Source organism: Mesitornis unicolor, unplaced genomic scaffold, assembly GCF_000695765.1.
Source record: "Mesitornis unicolor isolate BGI_N332 unplaced genomic scaffold, ASM69576v1 scaffold23182, whole genome shotgun sequence".
In the NCBI taxonomy this organism is placed as follows: domain Eukaryota; kingdom Metazoa; phylum Chordata; class Aves; order Mesitornithiformes; family Mesitornithidae; genus Mesitornis; species Mesitornis unicolor.
In genome coordinates this window covers 91,710-113,742 of record NW_010168223.1, presented here as the reverse complement: position 1 = coordinate 113,742, position 22,033 = coordinate 91,710, and the positions used below count along the sequence as shown (strand labels likewise).

The 22,033-nt window shown below is 37.0% G+C and overlaps 1 protein-coding gene across 1 annotated transcript in view; it reads right to left on the bottom strand.

Annotated features, from left to right (window-relative positions):
- Positions 1-4,189: 4,189 nt before the first annotated feature.
- LYPLAL1 (lysophospholipase-like 1) overlaps positions 4,190-22,033 on the bottom strand; it is a 27,448-nt gene continuing 9,604 nt past the window's right edge. The window contains exons 3-5 of the mRNA XM_010178922.1: positions 16,919-17,088; positions 5,052-5,167; positions 4,190-4,441 (exon numbers count right to left, since the gene is read on the bottom strand). Of these exons, the coding sequence (XP_010177224.1) occupies positions 4,202-4,441; positions 5,052-5,167; positions 16,919-17,088 (526 nt within the window). The 3' untranslated portion in view covers positions 4,190-4,201. The remainder of the gene's footprint in view (positions 4,442-5,051; positions 5,168-16,918; positions 17,089-22,033) is intronic.

Below are 22,033 nucleotides of genomic sequence, written 5' to 3'. Positions count from 1 at the left end.
GAGACATCAGGTTCCCACAGTAGGAGGGAGTTTGGAAAAAAAACCCAACAACAAACAAAACGAACCAACCAAATAAAAATAAAAAACCCAGAACTACACAAATTGGTAATTGTGTTATTTACTTTCTCTAGAGCACCTTTAACCAGCTGCAGCACAAATGAAGGTTAGCTCAAGCTGGAAAACTCACAGAATAGGTCTTTCTCCTAATATCTCCCAAGCAATCTTCTCAACTGCCATCCTAGAACGTGTGCCAACTGGAAACTAAACTACTGCTTTCCTCCATCTCTGTATTAATGAATTTCATCCTAATATCGTCCACTAGATTCCCATTCTAGTGTTTTGCCATCTGGATCTCATCTTTATAAATGCAAGTTACATTCACCCACTTGGCTCACTTCATCTGTAGAGACTTGTTAAATGGCTTTAAAGATGATTTACAAAAAAAACCCTAGAGTTAAAGATTTAACATGAGAAGAGATTAATTTAAGTAGAGAACTTCTTACTTTAATGTCAAAATTATGTTACCAATGACTTCTGGCTTCCCACATTGAGCAGCTGATTTCTGCCTTATTCACATTTGTTCTCTAGCTCCATATATCTGTACCAGCACATTAATTACTCAGAAGACACTCAAGTTCATAGTAATGACCCAGTCACAAATTTCAAACATCTGAAATACAAATGTGTAATATCAGAAAAACAGAAAGAAAAAAACACTATTGCTTTGTTCCTTAAGCAGTAAGAAATGCTAACTGAGCCCAGGAGAGTTAAAGTTTAATTTAAAACTAGTTTTGCTTACTGAATTATGTTTTTCACCAAAACAGTACCAAGCTCTAACAAAGTAACATCTATCTGAATGGATATACTTACTCAGTTATTTTGGTTATATTTTTAATGGTATTAAAATTTTGTATTTAAGTGCCAAACTCTTTTCTAAGTTTGAAAAACAAAACAAAACCTTGAAAGAGTTATAGTACGAACACAAACAGCATGTCAACTCATTGCTCCTGCCTCCTTTGGATCAGCACAGTGCTGCCTTCTTTCTAGTTTCTGTTCTCATATCTTCAGTAGCTCAAGTGATACAGATCCACTCTTGGCACTGAATTTTTGCAATTTATTCCTCAAAATGATGTGAAAGACTGTGTCTTTAAACATGTTATTCTCCTTCAATCTGTAAGGGAGAAATAGGAGAAAGGCCATGTACAAGAAAAAAAAAAACCAACAAAACAACAACAGAGCCCTGAGTTTGCTCCTCCTAAGAGTACATGGCATCTGCCTCCTTCACATCTTCGTATGATACGTAAACACCCTTGAAGATAATCAGGAGTAAAAGATTAGGGATTAATGAGAACAGCTGCATTCTTTTCCATTCTTTTTGTCTAAATCTATATACAAATGATAAGATGTATCAGTTCAGGGCTGTGTATGCCCTGGCACCTGCTACTGTAACTATCCCAACAACATGCAACCAGCTAGTCAACAGGGAAATTTTTTTTAGTCCTTAAACATTGTACAAAGTATCAGAATCATTAAGGTTGGAAAAGACCTCTAGGATCATCAAGAGTATTCAGACTCCACACAGTAACCAGCTGGTAGAACCTGGAGCTGTAGTGCCATAATCATTGTTGAGATGCCCTTTTGACAAAGGATCCCCCACCCTATGCTCCAGTATCAATTTGAAAATTAATTTTCTTAAGTGTAGTAAAAAGGGGCCAGGTCAAAAAACCCCAGTCAAAAAACTACCTAGATTACTTCTGAAACATGCTGTCAAGCAGCCGGGCTAATTTTGACTAATAAAGTTTTCAATTGACAAGACATCTAACAGCAAGTCCACTGTCTTCAAGGACTAATATTGCCTCTGGCTGCTTCTCAATACCAACCAGCAGCCCAGTCTTTTCTGGGCTAAACTCATCCAACCTGAGCTAGGCATTATCTGGGACACAGAGCTACACCATCCTTAGCAAATGGGCTACACGAGTCACACTGTCCTCGCTGTAGCTACCTGTGGACTGAAGGAAAACACTATTGAGAAGTTCTCTAACATCCTCAGAAGTTCTCTAACTTCTCAAGTGACCTCAAAACTCATATTTGGGACTGCTTTAGAGCACATACATAAGAGATTTCCAATCTTATGTCACAATGTAAGTCCTGGTTGTTTGGTGTTTCATTCCCAAACTAAGGATAATGGAAGAAAACAGATGCAAACTGTGGACTTCACCCTTTTCTAAGAATGGTAAGAAACACAGACCTTTGTAATTGCTTCTCAGTCTATATCAAGGGAACAAGACCAAACTTTGTATCCCCTGTCTTTGTAATTATTGAGAGACTGCAGAAACAATCAAAAGAACTGGGTTTGGCTTGGTAATTTCTCTTTCATCCATGGTCTTATTTCAACTGTTTTGCACTATTCTCCAACCTTGTAAAAAGCCACCTTGCCAGGAGCCCACCACTTTCTCATCTGAATGCACTTGTCACCAAAATGAATTACCACCTTGCATTAGTGGTTCAAACAGCCTCCTGATAGGAACTGCAGAAAGAGCAGAAATGGTACAAAACTCAAAATGATGTATTATCGGTAAACTGCTACAACTTCATTTCTCAAGGATGGTAATTAGAGTTGGGCCAAGGCAATGTTAGCTCAGCTGTCTCTGAGCACACCTGTTTCAATTTAATTTGTAGTAATTAGGAAGCCTAAGGCACCAGGAAAAAAATGCTTTTTAGTTACTGTTTCAAATAGCTGAGTTTTCATGTGCCATTTAAAATCCTGTTTTTCAGAACAGACTGCTGACTTGCTAATGCTTGCAAAATGAAATAAAGTAAAATATTTTTAGCAGCAGGAAGTTGTTACTTGCTACTGCCAATTACACGCCTTGTACTTGAACAGTGACATTTTTTCCCCTTTGCTTATTCTTCAAGATAGGTGAAAGCTGGCTTAGGGCTCAGTGCATGGATTTGAACAAAACTCTTAGTCCCCCGGAGCTGGCCGACACTTCTGGTGTCATAGCCAATATTGGCAGCAATCTCCTGTGACAGAGCAAACAACAGTGTCCTAGATCCACTCTTCAGAAAAAGGGGAAGGAGAAGATTAAGCAGGAGAGCTGGATCTATTGATTTTGGCAAAAGGCTGAATACCTTGTCATGCTAATAGAATTATTGAATTTGGGGAGGAGAAAATGGGGCAGAGGGGGGAAATAAAAAAAAAAGCATTAAAATTTCATGAGAATAGATATTTATACTCTGAGTTAATTTATCAAACTGACACAGAGATGAATCATCCACCACTAAAATAACGGGATTAAAGTTTTTTTTATATCACAATCATTATTTACAACTCTGAAATATTCATGGTGGAGTCAAGTATCCTCATCTTTAATTTAAAATGTGATCCTGCAGACCAAAATAAAACTGTTGGCAAAAATAAATTTCTACAGGAACAGAGCCCAAAGAATGATTTTTTCAAAAACAGGATGGATCTTAACAATCATGATGGCACTTTCTTTTTTTTTTTTAAAAGCCTTGCGCTATAAACCACACAGGGCTCAAGCAACTTGCATAAAGCTGTAACAAAACAATGAGAATTGGTAATAAGAGCCTGTAGTATCACTAGACACAGCTACTTTTAACTTTTAAAAATATAACATGAACCTCAGTTATTTTTTTGAGGTGACATCCAACTCTGCTTTAATGCAGGTTCATTCTGATATCCTGAGAATACAACTGAAGCCAATATGGTTCCTCTTAGTAGACTAACTTGAAGATATGCATGTATTCCCAGAGGTAAAACCCATTATTTTAATAATTGGCTTTTTTTCTGCTGGAACACCATTAGAAAGACAACCATACCATTGTATATTCTTCCATCTTAGAACACAGACAAAAAAAAAAACCCAAAAATGTATCTGAGAAATTCAGATCAATGCTTCCTGAATACTGTTTTGATTATTTAGGAATGTTTTTCATGTTATCAGTCATTACTTTTCATAGACTGACATGGATGTGTGTTTAAAAATGGAAAACAGAAAAAGAAACACATATGATAAAATAAGTGTTAATAGTTAGCACCATCATTTCACCACTTAAGTGAACTTTATGGAACACAACAGTGTCTAACCAAAGCTGTTCTTACATAACATATAAGGGACACCCATATACAACCCACCCATTAAAAAACACAAAAAAATAGTGAAAGCTGCATCTTCTTTTATTCATTTGTTTTTGCTGCTTCAACAGGTAATTTCTTTACAATCCAAGTTTTTAGTTTTTCCAGTTCAGTTCTGCTTAACTCATGACAAAGGTTTGGTAAAGTATGAAGTGATGTTGTCACTCCCAGTGACTTTAACATCTTGTTGGTCTCTTCACCCCATGAGTAGAGAACAAGTTCATCAGCAGTTCCATGACACTGAAATAATTCCGGAAGGCCACTTTCACTTCCTTTCAAAGCCTAGAAGGAGAAGAAACACTGTCAGATACATCACTAAAAATTTTAAAAGATAGTTACAGTTACATGGTGAAAATTTACACAGCATTTCATTTATTAACCTACCTTTTAGTAGTCATATTGTACTACCTCTACAAACACAAACAAAGAAGTATCATTGGAAAAAAACCTGCATTTCAAATTTCAGTGTGCTCTTGACAAATAATAGGGTTTAGTTTAAGGTCTATATCCCTCTCCAAATAAGAGAAATAGAAAAAATTCATGACAGCAGATGGAGCCCATGAGTATTATAATTCACCACAAATTTTCGAAGAGTAGTTACATTTACATGGACTCTCTAACAACTAAGGACAACTTGCAAAGCATTTCATTTGTTAATGTCTTCTACACTGATTTACTTTGCACTTGTCTGTGCAAAAAAAGCAACAAAACTTCTAAGGACAGCTTTAAAGCCTCACTTTTCAAATCCTATGCTTATCTATTTCCAGGAAATGTCATAAGTTTAGAGTACTAATCGACTGCCTCAGATGTATAAACATGCTAGATTGAATTTTATTTATCATGTTTTTCTTTTAGCTAAGCATTTTTTCTGTAAAGTCTACCCCACACTCACCTGGTAAACAGCAGAGTCTTTACTGAGAAAACTAGACAAAGCAAAGACTCCTGCCAAATCTTGATGAAATCTATATGCTAAATGCATTGCCATTCCACCTCCCATTGAAAAGCCTCCTAGGACGCAACAAAAGAAACAAAGATTGGATTTTGCTGTATGTCTTTGTAACCCAACATCCAATTTAATTTCATCTTCAGACTTATTTTCTAACATTGAGTAACATAAATGTTACAGTGATCTCAAATCAAAGCATGATTCAATTAAGAAGTTGGATAGCTAAAGTACTGCTGCAGATTCATTACTGAGAAAGAAAAAAAAATAATAATCCACTGAAATTACTTTAGAAGCCATTTGTGTATGGTCCCTACCAGGCAGTTGAACACTGTGGCCATATATTCTGATGTTAACAAAGCAAAATTATGAACAGATAATTCTCACTGCTTTTTTATTCAACTTATTTCTCTGCTAGGCTAGTAGCAATCACACGTGAAATATCTGTATTACTACTGTACATAAACAATGAGCATTCAGCACATTAGAGTAGTACATAGAGGATTTTTTTGTTAACACCTTAGGATATATAATAAATAAGGAAAAATTGCAATCTACCCCATCTGAGCTCAAACAGGACCTCTGAATTAATGGCCTTCTGTGTTCCATATGTCTCTCCAGCTGCACTTTTTCCCTTACGCGAGATAACTCCTCATGGATAATTTTTACATGACAAATGCTTATTCATTAGGAAAGTAATCCAGACCACCGCATCACTTCACAAGGACACAGAACATAGGCTATTAGAGATTGACTGTATCCAGGTAATGACTAAGGTGAAGAATGACTGGCTGCTGAAATCTCTTCTAGCACAGAGACAGCAATGAGCAGAAAGGTTATGACTGCAGCTCTACTGAGAGTGGCATTATTGGTTTGTTGCCAGGTCGTTAACTGGTGGTAATTAGTTGCAAAAGTCTGAGCCCAGACCTTTCAGCACAAGAAAGGACATTAGGGATTGAAAAAGAAATGCAAAAAATAGTAGACAAAACACCAAACCATTTCAGCTTGTTATCTTTCTGAAGCAATTAAAACAAGATTCTAAAATGGGAATGGCTCTTTTGCAAGAGGTACATAATCCCTCTACAGTGACTTCTGTGCTATGCAGAAGTTTGACATGTGTCCTAAACAAAATCCAGCCAGGAATCGGTGCCCCTGCAGCACCAAAACTGAGCACAATGACACCCCACAACTTGGGTACTTCACTGGATCCTGGGACCACACAGGAAATTCCTGGCTCACACAAGCTCAGAGGCAGAAAATACTGCACTTTGTAAATATTAGTTTGGTCACAGTGAGAGTGCTCCCAATAGCAAATCCTCTTCCTGCAAGTCCCAGCAGGTGTGAGGCTCTTCTAGCTCACACTCTGCATAGGAAAGTTTTCAGGAAACACAAGACTAGCCTAGACAAGAAATGTTTTCTCTCTCACACACAACATTATTTTGTGATTTCTGATGAATTTCTGTTTAGAATTTCTGCTGAATTTTTCTTTCTACTTACTGCCACCTTGCAGTCTTAAGAGATGATCATGGCCGTAAGTGGGCACTGCAGGTTCCAGACTTACAGAACTTGGATCTCAGAGACAAAGAGCGTGATCACTCAAGGTGGAAGACTGGAGTTTTGCTTTCCTTTTCCAAACACAATTCCTTAATTCAATTAGGAGAGCTGTATCCTCAAAGTAGTAGATATATCTGGGATCCCCTAGCTATGCAGCCAGAGGACAGATAATACCCTGATATTTATCTTTGGTCAGTAAAGCCAGGACCTGCTATTTACCCTACAATTTAATCTTTAACCAGTTCAAAGTTAAACACAGTGTGTCTAAGTGCCCAGTGGCAGTTAAGAAATGAAGGTAGGTGAGGAAAAGTAGGAATGAATGTGGGTGAACAAGTTCAGAGCACAGCTTAAAAACTCACACTGCCCCATCACCTGAAATTTTAAATAAACTTGTCTCACAAAAATAAAAATATTGAAAATACCACTGCAAACCTTTTATCTGCATCACTATTTCCTATGTTCTCTTTTCACATGTAAAATAATTCTACAATGAAAAAATGTATTGCACTAGTGTCACAGTAATCACAAAAATTCAACACCATTGACCCCACATTCACAGAGAGAAAAACACAGCCTTCAGAGAAAGTATATAAAATACAACATCTATGCAAAGTTACTATATAAACAACATCTTGGGCTGAAGTTTTCTTAAATCTCTTCTGTGGAATCTGATACCTTACGTCTTCATTTCCTTTTGATAATTCTGAATGATGCTGTAATCCCCAAACTGAAAAAAGTAGCATTTATACTCTAAAAGCTCATTTTGCATTTGCTTACAAATACAGATATACTTTGTCCACATATAAAATGATGTCCGTTTTAAGTATTTTAGAATACAGAAAAAAAGCTGCATTGAAAACTCATTACTAGTTTGTAAATGATTTAATCTAAAATTTTGTACCCAGTTAGTCACAATCTGGCAGCAATATCTGCAATTACTCACCAGCAGTCTTTGACAATGCAGTCACCTTCTGTTTAGAAGAATATTAGGTAATGGTTCTTTTATGTAGCTCATACTATGAAAATGTAATACAAAGGACTACTTATTTGAATTTGGTTTTCCAGGGGAAAACCTGAATTTTATCACTTGATATCAACAACAATCTTTGAGCAAATGTCATACAGTAAATGCTTCAGAAACGAAAATTTTAATAAGCACTTGTAGTTGGAGACTGTTTTTTTTATTAGAAGAGTATAAGCACAAATTTGATATAACTAAGTGTTCAGTCAAGAATTTTTACAGTAATTCAAATCCATGATTAAGGACAAATAAGAGTCAAGTACAGATATTACACAAAACACATGTATGACATGACAGTCAGAATATAAGCAAAAGAAAATTACAAGTATGTTTATGTACACGATGATCTCAGGATAAAGAATATGGAAACCTCACCACATTGCTAAGCAGACTGTGTCATGAGTGTTAATCAAGATCCGAAATGACACGGCACCATTTCAACCTCAGATAGCCAGAACATAGCAAGCCCTTCGCTTGACACCAATCCATTTCCAAGAAATAAAAAGGGCGTGCACGAAAGTTCAGAATTTGACAATGGGTTTCACGTAAAAAATACATTCATTTTTCCCATTATATGTATTTTAAAAAGGTCTGTGATTAATGCTTCAAAACAGTCAAAAAGTGTTGGCTGTACTATGCTCAGGATACCAGTTCAGGAAAGCATCAAATTATTTGCATTAACTTTCCTGCCTTACAAAGGAGGTTTATGCACAGGAGGTAGGCACATACAAAACAGACTCAATTAACTAAAGCACTTTCCTTTCAGTTGCAAGGAAATTCCACTCATGTACGCATTTATGACCTCAAATCTGCTTCTGTGTAGTGCTGATATCTAGGCAAGACCCTTCTGTAGAGAGAAGAAAGCTGCTTGCAATTTGCTTTGCTAGTTGAGAAAGAACTACTGAAATCACCGGATCATCACGCTTCCAAATTAAAGACTTTGAATCGGAAAGAAATTCCCATGCAATACTTGACTAAAACCAAAACATTCTTCGCTGAAATATTATCTGTAACTACGTTAAGGTAAATCCAGCCATACGCAGATGTAACAGAGTGAACAGAGACTGACTTCTCATCTCTAATTTAGACCTGCTGAAATAAATTCAAAACTCTCATCACAGCTGCTATTTTTCAGTGATAAAACCTTCTTTCCAGCGCTTGTAAGTGGCCTTAGGAACCTTTTAAACATTGAAGTGTTTGTATAAAACCTTGAGCTCACTTCTGCTAAAGATCTTGATTCATATTAATTTGCTCCTCATTTTTATCTGTCTGAAATGATAATATGGTCCATGATGACACTTCAACATGATACAGAGTTCAGCAAATCAAATATTTACCTACTGTCAAACTTCAGCTTTATTCATGTCTTTGTATTTGGTCTAACAACATTTGGGGTTTGTATCTAAGCAAATGGCTAACTTTATTATCTAGCAAAAATGTGTCTTTATTTAGTCCCTCTCTCTTGTGCCCTGTATATATGAGAGAATACTAAAAACTTCCTTCTCCCACAGGCACCACTTCAGCACCTCCAATGACCTATTCCCGAGTTCAGAAATCTCTTTAGGTTTTCATTCTTTATAGAAAAAAGGCCTCTCTAACAAACACAGGTTTGACATAGCAGATAGCATCCTGAGTCATACAGATCTGATTGCAAAATAACTTAGTCAATTTGTTATCTATAAGGATTATGGACCTAGGAAACAGCAAATCAAATCACTTTTTTAAGCTCTGAAGGATCAGTTTAAGTGATCAAAGCTGTTTTCCACACTAGATATCCCAGACATAGGAAAGAAAAATTAGTTACGAATCACACTCGGTACATGAATTCTGCCATCAGACGAGTACAGATCTTACGCTCCTTGCAGAGACAAACCTTGAGCTCTTCTTACATGAGTCTGAGTGGCAGGGCTAGAAACTGCTTTATTACAGCACAGAATCAAAAGAGGAAGGGGAAAAGCTAAGCCTCAGAATTTCATAAGGATTTGGATTTGGGTCTAGGGCCAGGTTTTGGGGTGTTCATTTTAAGCAGTACTTTTTCACTAGTTTCTCTTTACTGTTTGTTCTTCATCTTCCCTGTATTTCTTCAAATTTGTCAGTACAGCTTTGGTAATAAAGTGGCAAGAGATGAATGCTACAGCATACAGGGTCAGTGCCAGCACAGAGCAAGGAGAGACAAATATTCTTCTGTTGTACAAGGCTACATCAGCACAGTTAGAAATTGTCTTTGCCCATTCTGTTATCATCACAATTCATTACATGCTCTTGCCTCATTGTCATTTCATTCTCAATTTCTCCTTTATTTAGATATTTCAACTTAAAGTTACTTTAAACCGTTCGTTATCAGGAATTTTCCCCTAAAGCTACAATTCAGTTTACCTTCTGCTTTCCCTAGGGACCTTCTGTGAATTACCTTCAATGGTAACAGCAAAACCTTGTTCTACACATCATCTGCAAAGAAGCTGACTTTCAGTTTTGACTTTCCTTTTTCATCCATGAATGGAAGTATTATATACATTTAACAGTACTTATATATGAATATTAGCAAAGAGTATAAATACCAGTGGAACAGCAAATTCCCTTCTCCACAGAACTCCCTGAACACTGCTCCTGTGTAAATGGTCCAACATGTATTTTGTCTCAAGTGAATTTCCTCACAGCAGCAAATTTCTCCTTTTAACTTATTCTTGAAACTTCACTAAACACTAACCTTAATTGCAGTTCTGCTCATGTTTAATAGTTTCAACTCTTGACAGCCTTTTTATTCTGTTTGTCACTCAGTAATTGAGTCTTTAAAAGTACAAAGGCAACTTCCCTTGATTGGCTCAGCCATTTCCTCTTGTTAGGAACATGAATTAATTTGCTATCCAGTTCTCTCACCAGCCAAAACACATTTTGAAATGCGTATTTAAGTGGTACAAGTTTTACTGCTTTCTTGTAAAAACAAGTATGCTATGGTTGCTAATGTATCAACTCGCAGTAAAACCAGAACAACTTACAGTTTTATTTTCAACTGATATGAGTGGTAACGGTGAACCTAAGACGTGTACCTAAGGAATCCTAATTTTTACCTCTTGAAGATGTCCTGGTTTGAGCTAAATAGAACTAGTTTTCTATTTAGTGATTTTACTTTTCAGCTCAGTCTCTTTTAAGTGGCTGAACTTGCTGAAAACTAGCAGGATGTTTTTCTCAGACAGTGCGGCTAGAAGACATGCTCAATGTCAGTTGCCTCACCATGGGTGCTGTGTCTGCGCCTACTGGGGGGGAAGTGGACCCAAAACTGACCAACTAGGTATTCCATCCCACATACGTCATACTCTGTATAAAAGCCGAGGGATCATGAGGGTCTCGCCCCTTCTTCCATCTTGGAGCCCTTCCATCTTGCACCCTTCTGTCCATCTCGATCCTGCAAAGGCCGAGGTCTGAGCAGAACCCTGCTAGTTTGTCTGCCTCTGATCCTGATTTGTGTGTTCTGCATCCTGCTCCCACCTCTTGCTGAGTTCGGTCTGGGACTTTTCCAGTGCCCTGTTCCACAAAGCCTCTGGTGAAGTAATCATCACTGGGGGGAGAGTGGAGGGAGGATTTTTATACTGGTTTTGTATATATATCTGTACATATTTGTATATATTTCATTATTTTCCTATTTACACTATTATCCTGTAGTATTACTATTATTGTTTTCTTAAACCTGTTAATTTTATTTTCCAACCCGTAAAGTCTCTCTCCCTTATTCTCTTTTCTCTTCCCTTCTGGGGAGGGGAGAGGGGTTAATAGAGAGCATCTGTCCAGGATTTAGTGGCTGGCCCAACCCTAAACCATGACAGAAGAAAAATAAAATCCATGAAAAGTCCCAAATCAATTTTTACTAAGATGTTACTCTATTAAATCTATGGCTTGCTTTATCTCTCTAGTGTGTTTTCTTGGTTGTTTCTGAGGATGACAGCACAAGGCTGCTTGCAACACTTATCTGTGATTTTTACAGTCAGCATAACCTTATAATACAGAAAAAGGAAGAGCATAACCTATTGCTTTTGCTCATGGTATTCATGTTTTTAAAGTGAATCATGGAAAAGAAACTAGAAAACAGATTCTCTAAAGTGAAGAACAATGAAGCACAGGAACAGGTTGCCATGGTAAATTGTGAACCTTTCATTAATGGAGATTTTTTTTAGAAAAAGTCAGAAAAGCAATGGTAAGGATTTGCCTAAATAGAGCTGAACTGGCACTGACACATGAAGATGGATTAGCAAACGTTGTTAAACCTCACTGTTCTATGATCCTGTAGACATAACTGTGAAGAAAGTACAGGTTAAAGTGCACCCTGTGGCACGTCTACACATGACTTTCAGGCATTCTAAAAGCCCATCCATCCATTTAATTTTGCACTGAATTCAAGCATTTATTAAACATGAGTAAGCATATGTTTTCAAGGGAGTTTCTACTAATGCTGAAAAGATCAGAATTCGATTCATTTTGTAATTCTTTTCTTCCCAAAGCCATTATCTGATGATAATACACGATGACAATATTATGATTGAATTATTTTTTGTTTTACTGCTGTGAGCCTTATTTACTCTTAATCTGTGCTATCATTTGCTACGCCTGTCATTCACCATGGAGACTGAAACTGAGAATATGCTACCTTTCAAAGACCCTCATTTCTAGATACATTAATATCGACACTGTCAAGAGCTGGGCAACAAAATGACAAGTGGTTAAAATTATTACTGTCTGTTCCTCCTAGTGAATGATTTATGAAGCAAACAGAAACATTCATTTGTTAATGCCTCTTGCTTGTACATAAGGAAGTAAAAAGAGTAGTAGAGATACAAAAGAAAAGTAAATGGCCAGTTCAGGTGCAAACAAACAAGAGGAGCAAATATTTTCCCCAAATTAAAGATGCAAACTTATACTGACACATTCAAAATTAATGAAATGTTTGTTGGCATTATGGGGGAGAGGGACTACCAGCACTGCTTTGAGCCCAGCATCTCATAGGCATAACCTAGAAAAACCACAAAGCCATGTAATGGGGGGTACAGAAAGAGAAATCTCATTTGAACTGCAGTGACAAACGACAATATAAATCCATGAATTTACTCCGTGAGAGCAAGATAGTAAGAGCCTCTAAATGAAAGGCAATGTTTTCCTAGTAGAGACAGAGGATAGAAGATAGGATGAGTGACAGCAAAAGGCTTAGAAGCCAAAGACATAAAATATCAAGATTATACATGAAGTAGTTTGCCCAACATTTTAATGATTTATTGTTGATTTTTTTAATGTCCACCTATTTACAGAATCCTCTTTCTCTAGGATGTCAAAGCCAAGATATTTCTTCCCCATCCCATTCTCACACACATTGAGAGAGATGGAAATGCTAATATTTACAAGAAGCACAGAGCTTTCATGTTACTTCCACCATGGTTCAGTAGCTATGTAAGAAGTCTAGCAATAAACAAAAAGTGGTTGTGTGTCTTGTGTTATTGTTACTGTACAAGGCGTTAGGAATCATGCATGTGTTATTTGGCATACAGTCAAATCTACAGGACTGTTAAGGAAAGTTTATTTTCACTGCCTGCTTACACAAGTGACTACAGGTGGCAGAGAAACACGCTTGGATCAGCATTTCTGCACTACACAAAATGTGACCTGTAAAAGTAGGAAAGTAATGCTAAATTAAGAACAAAAAAAGACTGGCTTTCACTGAAGTGTAGTTGACTGAACTGAGCACTATCAGAATACTTCAAATGTGAAATGGCAATCTCTCAAGAAATAACATATTCCTTCTAATATATTCTTGAATAAAATCACAGAATCATTTGGTTTGAGAAGACCTTTAAGATCATCAAGTACAACCATAATCTGCCCACTACTAAACCATATCTCTAAGCACCTCATCTATCAAAATTGTTGACAATTTCTACCCGAGTGGAGTTATTTTATAGTGCATTATCACTATGGAAGCAGATAAAAGAAAAACAGAAAACAAACCAAAACAGCCACAAGAAAACAAAACTAAGCAAAACTACCACAACCTGAAAAACCAACTCAGCTTTAAATAGAAAAAGAAATTATTGTCTCACATTTCCAGCCATAGTTGTTTGAATGTTCAGCTAATTCAGCAATGAATTCAGGCATTTATAAAGAAGGAACACATGCAGTTTTTAAGAAGGGATACTTTCAAAGCTCCAAGTGTCAGAAGTTGACTAAATTTATCATTTGCTTTTATCTCCAAAGTCAATATAAACCTACTTACAGGACTATTTGCAAAAAGCGCTTTAGCCAGGAAAACCAGTAAGAGTAACTCAACAGGAATGTTTGGCTAAAAAGTGACATCCATTATAAAATTCTGAGAATTATATAATTATTTTTGAATAATTTTATTTTGCAGTCTCCCTTCCCTTCCTCCTTCAAGGTCAGGGGAAGTAAACCTAAATGAACCAAAGTCCACTTCCTCCAAAACACTTCTGTATTAGTAGGAAAGCAACTCATAAAATTGTCAGGAAATATGAATGGGTAGATGAGCCGTGCATCACCGTGTGCTGGTCGTTATATTAAATTAGCATGGAGGTTTTAATAATAAGACTTTATTTACCTATAGTAAATTAAGTAATTTAATTCTTTAGAAGTAGATTCATAGAGCAGCTGCATAACACAGGGCTGTACCAATATTTTTCTTGATATAGAAAAAGAAGTGTGGCATCGCACAACCCGAACTCTATTCACAGCTTTAGAGTTCTGCCCTACAAGGAGCCCTTTGTGGATTTCAGAGCTAACCGAAATAAACAGCACAGGTTATAATTTCTTTCAGAACAAATGATCTTACTGTACCCACAATCTTGGGCCTTGTGGAAAGTTTGAATGGCTCCAGAAGGAGAATCATCCCCCAGAACACCAGGTGTTGGGCTTCTAATTTTCACTGCTTGCTCCTGCTTCCCCTCTCTTCCCACTCGCTCTCCTTTGCACAGTGCTTCCTCAGATCTCCCCTTCTTATCCCACACCTCTGAGCTGTCAGCAGCTGCCCACCTTCCTGCTTGCCTAACACCTTGCTTGCCCTCATCTAACAATATCTGACACTCATCCTCAGCCTGTAATTACTAGTTCGCTATTCCATATAAAGCCATAACCTTCAATCTTGTTACTCTCCTCATAGTAATTCTGTTTTCTTTCCACTCATTAAAACTCCCACTCATTACAAAATAGACAGTACCACAACCCAGCTTTCCTTAACCCTTTAACAACCATCTCATTCCTCGTAACTCCCTCTTCATGCAACTCCTCTGCTCTCTTGGCTTCTGTGACCTACTTGAAAAGGCCACTACTGCTCATCACAAACTCTGGAGTCCTCCAATCTCTTCTCTCAACTATTCTGTATTCCCATTATAGATGTCCAACATGGTATCATGTCACTGAATGCACCAGGGAAATATTCCTAGCAACATTTCACTGTTATTTCCTCTGCTCTAAAAGTCTTTCCCTTCATCTCAAGAAGGCTGCCTCCTCCAAATCCACTGCACCAGCACTCACAAATCTACTGTCGGCTCCCTACTCATTACTTCAATGAGAGACAATGCCAGAATATGGGCAATTACTGGCATATGGCCCCATCTAAAACAACTGAGAATGTCACCTTAGGTTGACTCAGACTGATACTAAACCAAATATTTATGCAAAGAAACCTTACACGATCTCTAAGCTTCATTCTCCACTGCATCACACACTGGTTAATCACCAAAACCAGTGCAGAGAAGGCACAAAGTCCTCACTGAAGAATACTTAATCTTGTGTTGCCACAAGTGGCACAATCAATTTTCCACTAGCAAATTTCTTATGCATCTACATGGGTCCCCTTCTGCACTTCGTATAAATCTAATTCAGGGCTGCCTTATTTAGTTTGTTACACAAATATTATTCAACTGTGAGAACGTATGCGTGTAGTCTCTGTCACAGAGACAAGGAAACAGTGCCCTACTCTAGAAGCCTGAAATCAAAGCTCAAAGAGTGAGAAAATTAGTACAATCTTTTCTGATTTATAGATGAGGAATGCAAATACACAGAGATGGGGACTTCTGAAGAATCTATGGGCTGAAACAATTAGTGCATACCAACTTCCTTACTCTGCTTATGATTTGTAAAACAACTTTAATACTCCACAGTCTCACCAGTTCTAATTTTGAAAGCCACAGAGAAAGAAGAAAAGCCTAGTAGCAAGTTGGATCTGTATGCAGAACATCTCTCAGCTCACCCTACAGAAAAGCCCCTGCGCTTCTTCAGCTTTTTCCAAGCCAGCAGGTATAGCACAGGAAAGACATATCAAAGAGATTGTGCTGACAGCCATCCAAAACAATGCATGCTGCAGCCAGGGCAGAGAGCCAGAAAGGGAAAGTAAACACAGGCCTTCAAAGAACAAACATGGGGCTGGACCAAGACGACATGTAGGCTGAATGGCAGTGGCTCTACCACCCAGGATTTTGATGGCATGACTCAATCGGCCATAAATTTTTAAGTTCCCACATTAAGGGTCTTTTTCCCCAACTTGAAATAGTTTGTGGTCTAGGGATAGGACAGGGAGCCCAGGATTTGTGTATTCTCATTCCCTCTCCAACACAGGCTGCTCCACTGCCCTCAACTCCTGTGCCTCAGTATCCCTCAAACTGTTTTACAGAAGTACCATGAAAGTTACTGGAAATCTGCGGAAATTAAGAGGGACTGGAAGATAGACACATATGAACTATATCAGCTAATACTTAATTTGGTGTTAATCTTCAGTGATGTGTAACATGGTTTCTCCCCCATGAATTAACTTAACCCAAAATTATTAGAGCAATAAGGAAAAGCTCACTATTTATATGCTACATCTCCACTCTCCAAAACACAAGTAATTTTGGGAAACTATGCTTTTCCATCCTTGAGAAGGGCTAAAAGGAAACAGCAAAACCCATATACTTTTTAAAGTAAATCACTGCCCACTCTGTATTTTAAATAACAATTACAAATGACAATTCACAATAAAAACAGTTTTAAGTTACATTTTTGAGGACACTGCTTGCAGTTAGCCACAATCTCTATCTGATACAGGTTTAAATAACAATTCTATATTCTTGACGATTGGCTGCCAAAGAAGGTGTTCAGCAGTTGCAAGGCATGACCATGAGCTTTCAGAATGTAGTAAATTCAAAGTAGATGATCACTTAACAACTAAAAAACATTAAAATAAACGTATTAAAAAAAGTGTCTCTCTTACCTATTAGTATCCTATTCTTCGCAATGCCGCTTTTAATCTCATCATTGATCAAGTCTGTAAGTCCCCGGCACATAGAATCAATACTTTCAATGTGTTCTGGACAGTCATTAGAGATCTTATACCTGTCAAACCACACAGTGGAAAGGGCTCCTTTCATAGGTGTATATGGCCTGGAGTAGAAGGAAAGGTAACAAATTATTACCCAAGAATAAAATTGAAAGCCTTCAGTACACCTGATAATAAAGACAAGTCAGTACTTCTCCAGTGAGGGAACATCTTTCAGGTATACCTCAATTTACATCCAGTCACATTGCATTTCCTTGCATTCAAAACACGTTCCTTCAAGAATAAAGACAGCATTTGGAAGCTATATAAGATCCAAGTTTCAGTCAGTTCAATGTCAAAGTTGATCAGGTCAGCTAAACATTTTAAGTCTTAACCCTGTTGAGAGGTTCTTAATCCTAAACAAATTCAGGGTTGAAATCCACATTGCAATAGGACAAAATGAAGGGACTGCTAAACAAAACAGATTACAGGAAGTAACTTTATGGGATTCAGTTGTCTTATTCCTGTTGAAATTGATGGGACATAGTTATTATGAACCTCTCAAAAACGTCTTCCTTCTGTCAGTTTTTCTTTTTTCTTTTTTTTAAATGTAAATACAGCCGTCTCACCTGCCCTGTTATCACATAAAAATAACTGAAAGAAATCTCATGTGCTTACTGGATTTGTGCACAGACACAAATTACAGACATAATAATACTCCCCCCTTGCAAATACTGTGGTCTCAGATTAGTATTTTAAGTCCTTTAACATGTGGCCCAAACCTCAGATAATCAAGGAAGCTATAAAATGGCCTTTTCTTTGTTTTTAAACAAAGATGAATAGAGTCCTGAAATCCCAAGAAAGGTGATCCAATTGTCTTGCAATAGCTCCACAATTTAATACCAAACATACTGCTATGAGATCAATGCTTTTCCTCAAAACCAAGCCCCCTGAAATCCTTAACTTCAATGATTAATCAGAAGGGCACATTTTTCATTTTTACTTGAACTCAGAACAGATTACAATCATTGCCTAAAAACAGATAGTCTTTGGTAAATCTGTCTCAATGGGCACCCACTGAAAATGCTGACAGCAACTTCTGTGCTTTCTCTGGATTTTTTTCAGTACTAGGATTAAACAAAAACACAACTAATCTAAAATAAGAAAGTCTCTGTTTATTATTCTTAATGAAGGAATAAATTCTGCCTTTATCAATACCAGAGAGCTTCACATATATGAAAGGCTATTTCTAAACCAGAAATACTGCCACTAGTAGGAGCACGCAACAGGCAGTATACGACCTGCATTACTCAGTCACACAAGTCAAAAATGAGAGAACACAGAATTTTCTTCTGCCCAGTGCCATGAACATGAAATAAATAAGGTCTACAAACTAAAACCTGCTAAGCCAAATATAAAGAAAGAGGCAACAAATAGCAGACAGGTACAGACAGGCTACACTGTTTCACCTTTTTGAGCACAGCTTCAGGAACAAGTACCCAAAACCCACAACAACAGACTGTTATTCAAAATGGCGTACAAGTATGTGGTCAAGTTTAGTACAGCATGTGTCTCAAGTAGTCCTTCATTTGCTTAGTTCTAAACAAACCATATACTTAAGCACCAGATTTAAAAACATGTTTTTCCTAATTAGCCCTTGTCTATTAAGAAAGGTAACTACTAAATTAAAGGAAATTCAGTGGAAACATTTTACACACCCAACAAGCTAAGGTAAGTTTAAAAAACATTTTAAAAAAAAGTTAATAACTTCTTTTTAGTATTACCGCTGTCTCCAGGATCATTCCCAAATGAACTATTTCTTAGGTGTTGATCAAAATTAGAAACCTATAATTCACAAAATTCAATTTCCAAGAGGAGACATTCCAGCCAAAAAATATCAACAGCAGTGGAATCAGTGGAGTTTGTGGAAGAAGTCACCTGGACAATGTGATGTACAACAGACTACATGCTTGGGCAAACATAATTTAAGTCATCGTTTTAGCTTCTCTCTCCAACACTTTTACATCAATCCTGGTTAAAATGCTTAGCAGCCAGAGTGCTTCATTTTCTGGTAAAACCAGAGTAACTTATATTTGTGAGAGAAAAGATGCGTAAGGTTTTAGTATTATTACAGCAGACTGACCCAGGATATCCAGGGAACGAAGATTCGTATGTGTATTACATTACAGAAATTTACATTTACATTAATGAAATATTAAAAGAGATTTCCCCAGAACTGAAAGACAGAATCATACAACCTATAGACAGGACAAAATCCATTATAAGATTATAATAATTGGTCAGATGTCAAAATTCAGGATTTTACCTGCTGTCTTTGCAAATTCTTCAACAAGACAGAAGAAAGACTAATGTGCCTTAAGCCCATAGGAAAAGACCCCTAAACAAACAGACAAAATGCTTTCAACTGTCTCAAAAACATCTTTGCAAACATTCTTGATTTCTCAGAAATGCATTAAAAATAACCTTTACATAAAGCTGAGAAGTAAGATTCTTTTAATGATTCACCCAACTGGCACATCTGTTTTAGTCATTCACCTTATTCCTTAAATAAATCTCTTTATTAGCTGGCACACTACAACTCAGACATTACCACGGTAAACAAATATGTTTGGCATGGAACCATCCGTACAGCTCCAAGAATACAGCACAAAATTTTTCATACAATTAAACCACAAAAGAAAAAATAAAAATTAAAATCTCTGCATTACATTGAAATGAGAGGCTGGACTGAAATGCACAAAAGCAAAGAAATATGGAGTGGAGTGAAAACTCCATCCGCTAAGATCAGCATGGTCAGTTAAGGATAGCGTCAGACCAAATGGTCAGCTTTAAGTTTGGATTTTTTGTTTTCCTAAGTTTAATCAAGACTCATAACATTAATCTTGATGATTTTTTCCTCTGTGCCTCACTTTCTTTATTCTCTTTTTCAAATTATACTAAAAGTAAAGTTCCGTATCTCTAAAACATGTGCTGTTGAAATTTGGAATGAAAATATATAGCCCTCCCGAAGTTGCGTGGGTTGGTTTTTGTTGTTGTTGTTTGTTTAGTTTTAAAGGCGGTGTGTGCTTTTTGTTTTGCTTGCTCTGCAGTACCCAAGATTCAAAACCGTACAAGAAAACAAGAACCAAGAACCCACTCTCTGAGTACATTCAACTTCCAAATTTGTACCCATTTTTAAGAGACATTTGAAACACAATTTCCTACGAACTGAATTAACTCTTAACATTTAAAAATAAAGAGAAAAGAGGACATAAAGGAGACGTGGCTAATATCAAACAGCACTTAAGAAACTGCAGGCACCCAGAAGAAAAGAATCTTTAAAATGCTTCCCAAGATCCTCAAATAACTCTAGACCATGTTTTCTGATTACTTTATAGGTCTTACTTTTTAAGAGTGTGCATTGATCTACAATTGTTTCCTCACACATACACTTACTGCACAAGACTGTGGTTTCAAGAAGATGCTACACAACTAATATTCAAGTGACTTAAAACATATCCTGTAGTATCTCTATATTTATCATCCTTTCAATCTTTTAAACACGTATTCAAACAGAACTAATTTTCACTGTTTATTTAACTGCAAAGTTTCAAGGTAATACAGAACATTCAAGTTTTCACAAACTGAAGACAGGTTAGATTCTGCTGATGCGAGTTATGTACCAATGATGAAAATCCAATGAAAGTAGGAAGCAATAACACCATCTTTTTTACACTTTCTGAAGCATGGATTATAAACTCCTTCTCAATCATATTTTGAATAGTTAAATAGTTTGAAATTATCTTAGCAGAAGTGGAGAGCAACTGAGTGATGCTACACAAATTTCAAGTGAGATAAAGCCATGCCAGATTCTCTCTAAAATGATGCTATTAGCATAGCGATTCATTTAAAACTACAGGTGTTTCTGTTCATCATCCACTAAATCACTCTCCTTGTCCAATGTTTTCAGTTAAAAGACAAGCCAACACTACGAGCTGTTTTAAATAAGAAACATAAGAGCAGCAGACAGCACGTTGATAAAGAGTAAATATTCTTCCCAAAACTTTTTCTTGTGATGCACAAGAGTATCACTGCCTTCACATTCAGTGCTGCGAACTGAATGCTATGAACTGCTAATGCAGTCACATAAAACACAGAGTACTGGTGCTGGCTTACAGCTTTCTTCAAGTTCCAGACAGAACTTCCTGAGGTGTCAGACAGAAATGGGAATTTATAGTGAAGTTAGGCTTCAAAATTCAAAGAAAGAAAAAGAGAAAAATTTTTTAAATCCTCACTTTTGCATCCTTCCCAAACCTATCTATTCCCAGTTAGGAGGCACAGAGTCACATGAGACAGCCTTTTGAAAGTCTGTGCATCCCTTTGAGAAAACCTACAGAGCACACTGCCAGACTGCTGAAGTTGTAGAAGCAAGCCTTGACTCTCTTAATGCTGATGGCAGGTTTTTCCTATGAAAGCTGAGTTACTCCCCAGTCCCCAGTTCTCTGCTAGTGTAATCTTACTGCTGATACTAGTACATTGCAATAGAAAATCTGGTTCATAATGCTGCTCTGTAATTCCCACTGCCTGCTTGAAGAAGAAAGGAAAGTTTGGGTTTGTTTTTTTTTTTAAAGTATAGTGAGACAGAGAATCCACCTATTCAAATCAGAAGTGTAACTCAAAGTTCCAGCCCAAGGTATATCTTATGTTAAAACTGAGGTTCGATACATCTTAATAACAAAGCTTTTTGGTCTGGTAAAATAGCATAAGATCTGTCAGAAATTCAAACAGCCTAAACTTGGAAGTATACTTAAAAAAAAAAAAAAAGGCAAGAGTCATGCCCATGAGGAGCAATTTCAAGTGTTTCTCAGAACAGGCTGTGCCAGTTCACTCAACCACATGCAAATACTTTTGACAAGGCTGTTCTGGATGTATACTGTCTGAAACAAGAGCTAACTGAACCAGCACAGAATGGTTACCTGAAGAAATACTATGTTGACAGCTTTTGTTACTTGGGACAAATCTTATTTGTTCAAGACAAAGGAATCTGCAATAGAAGCTGACACAAAATTC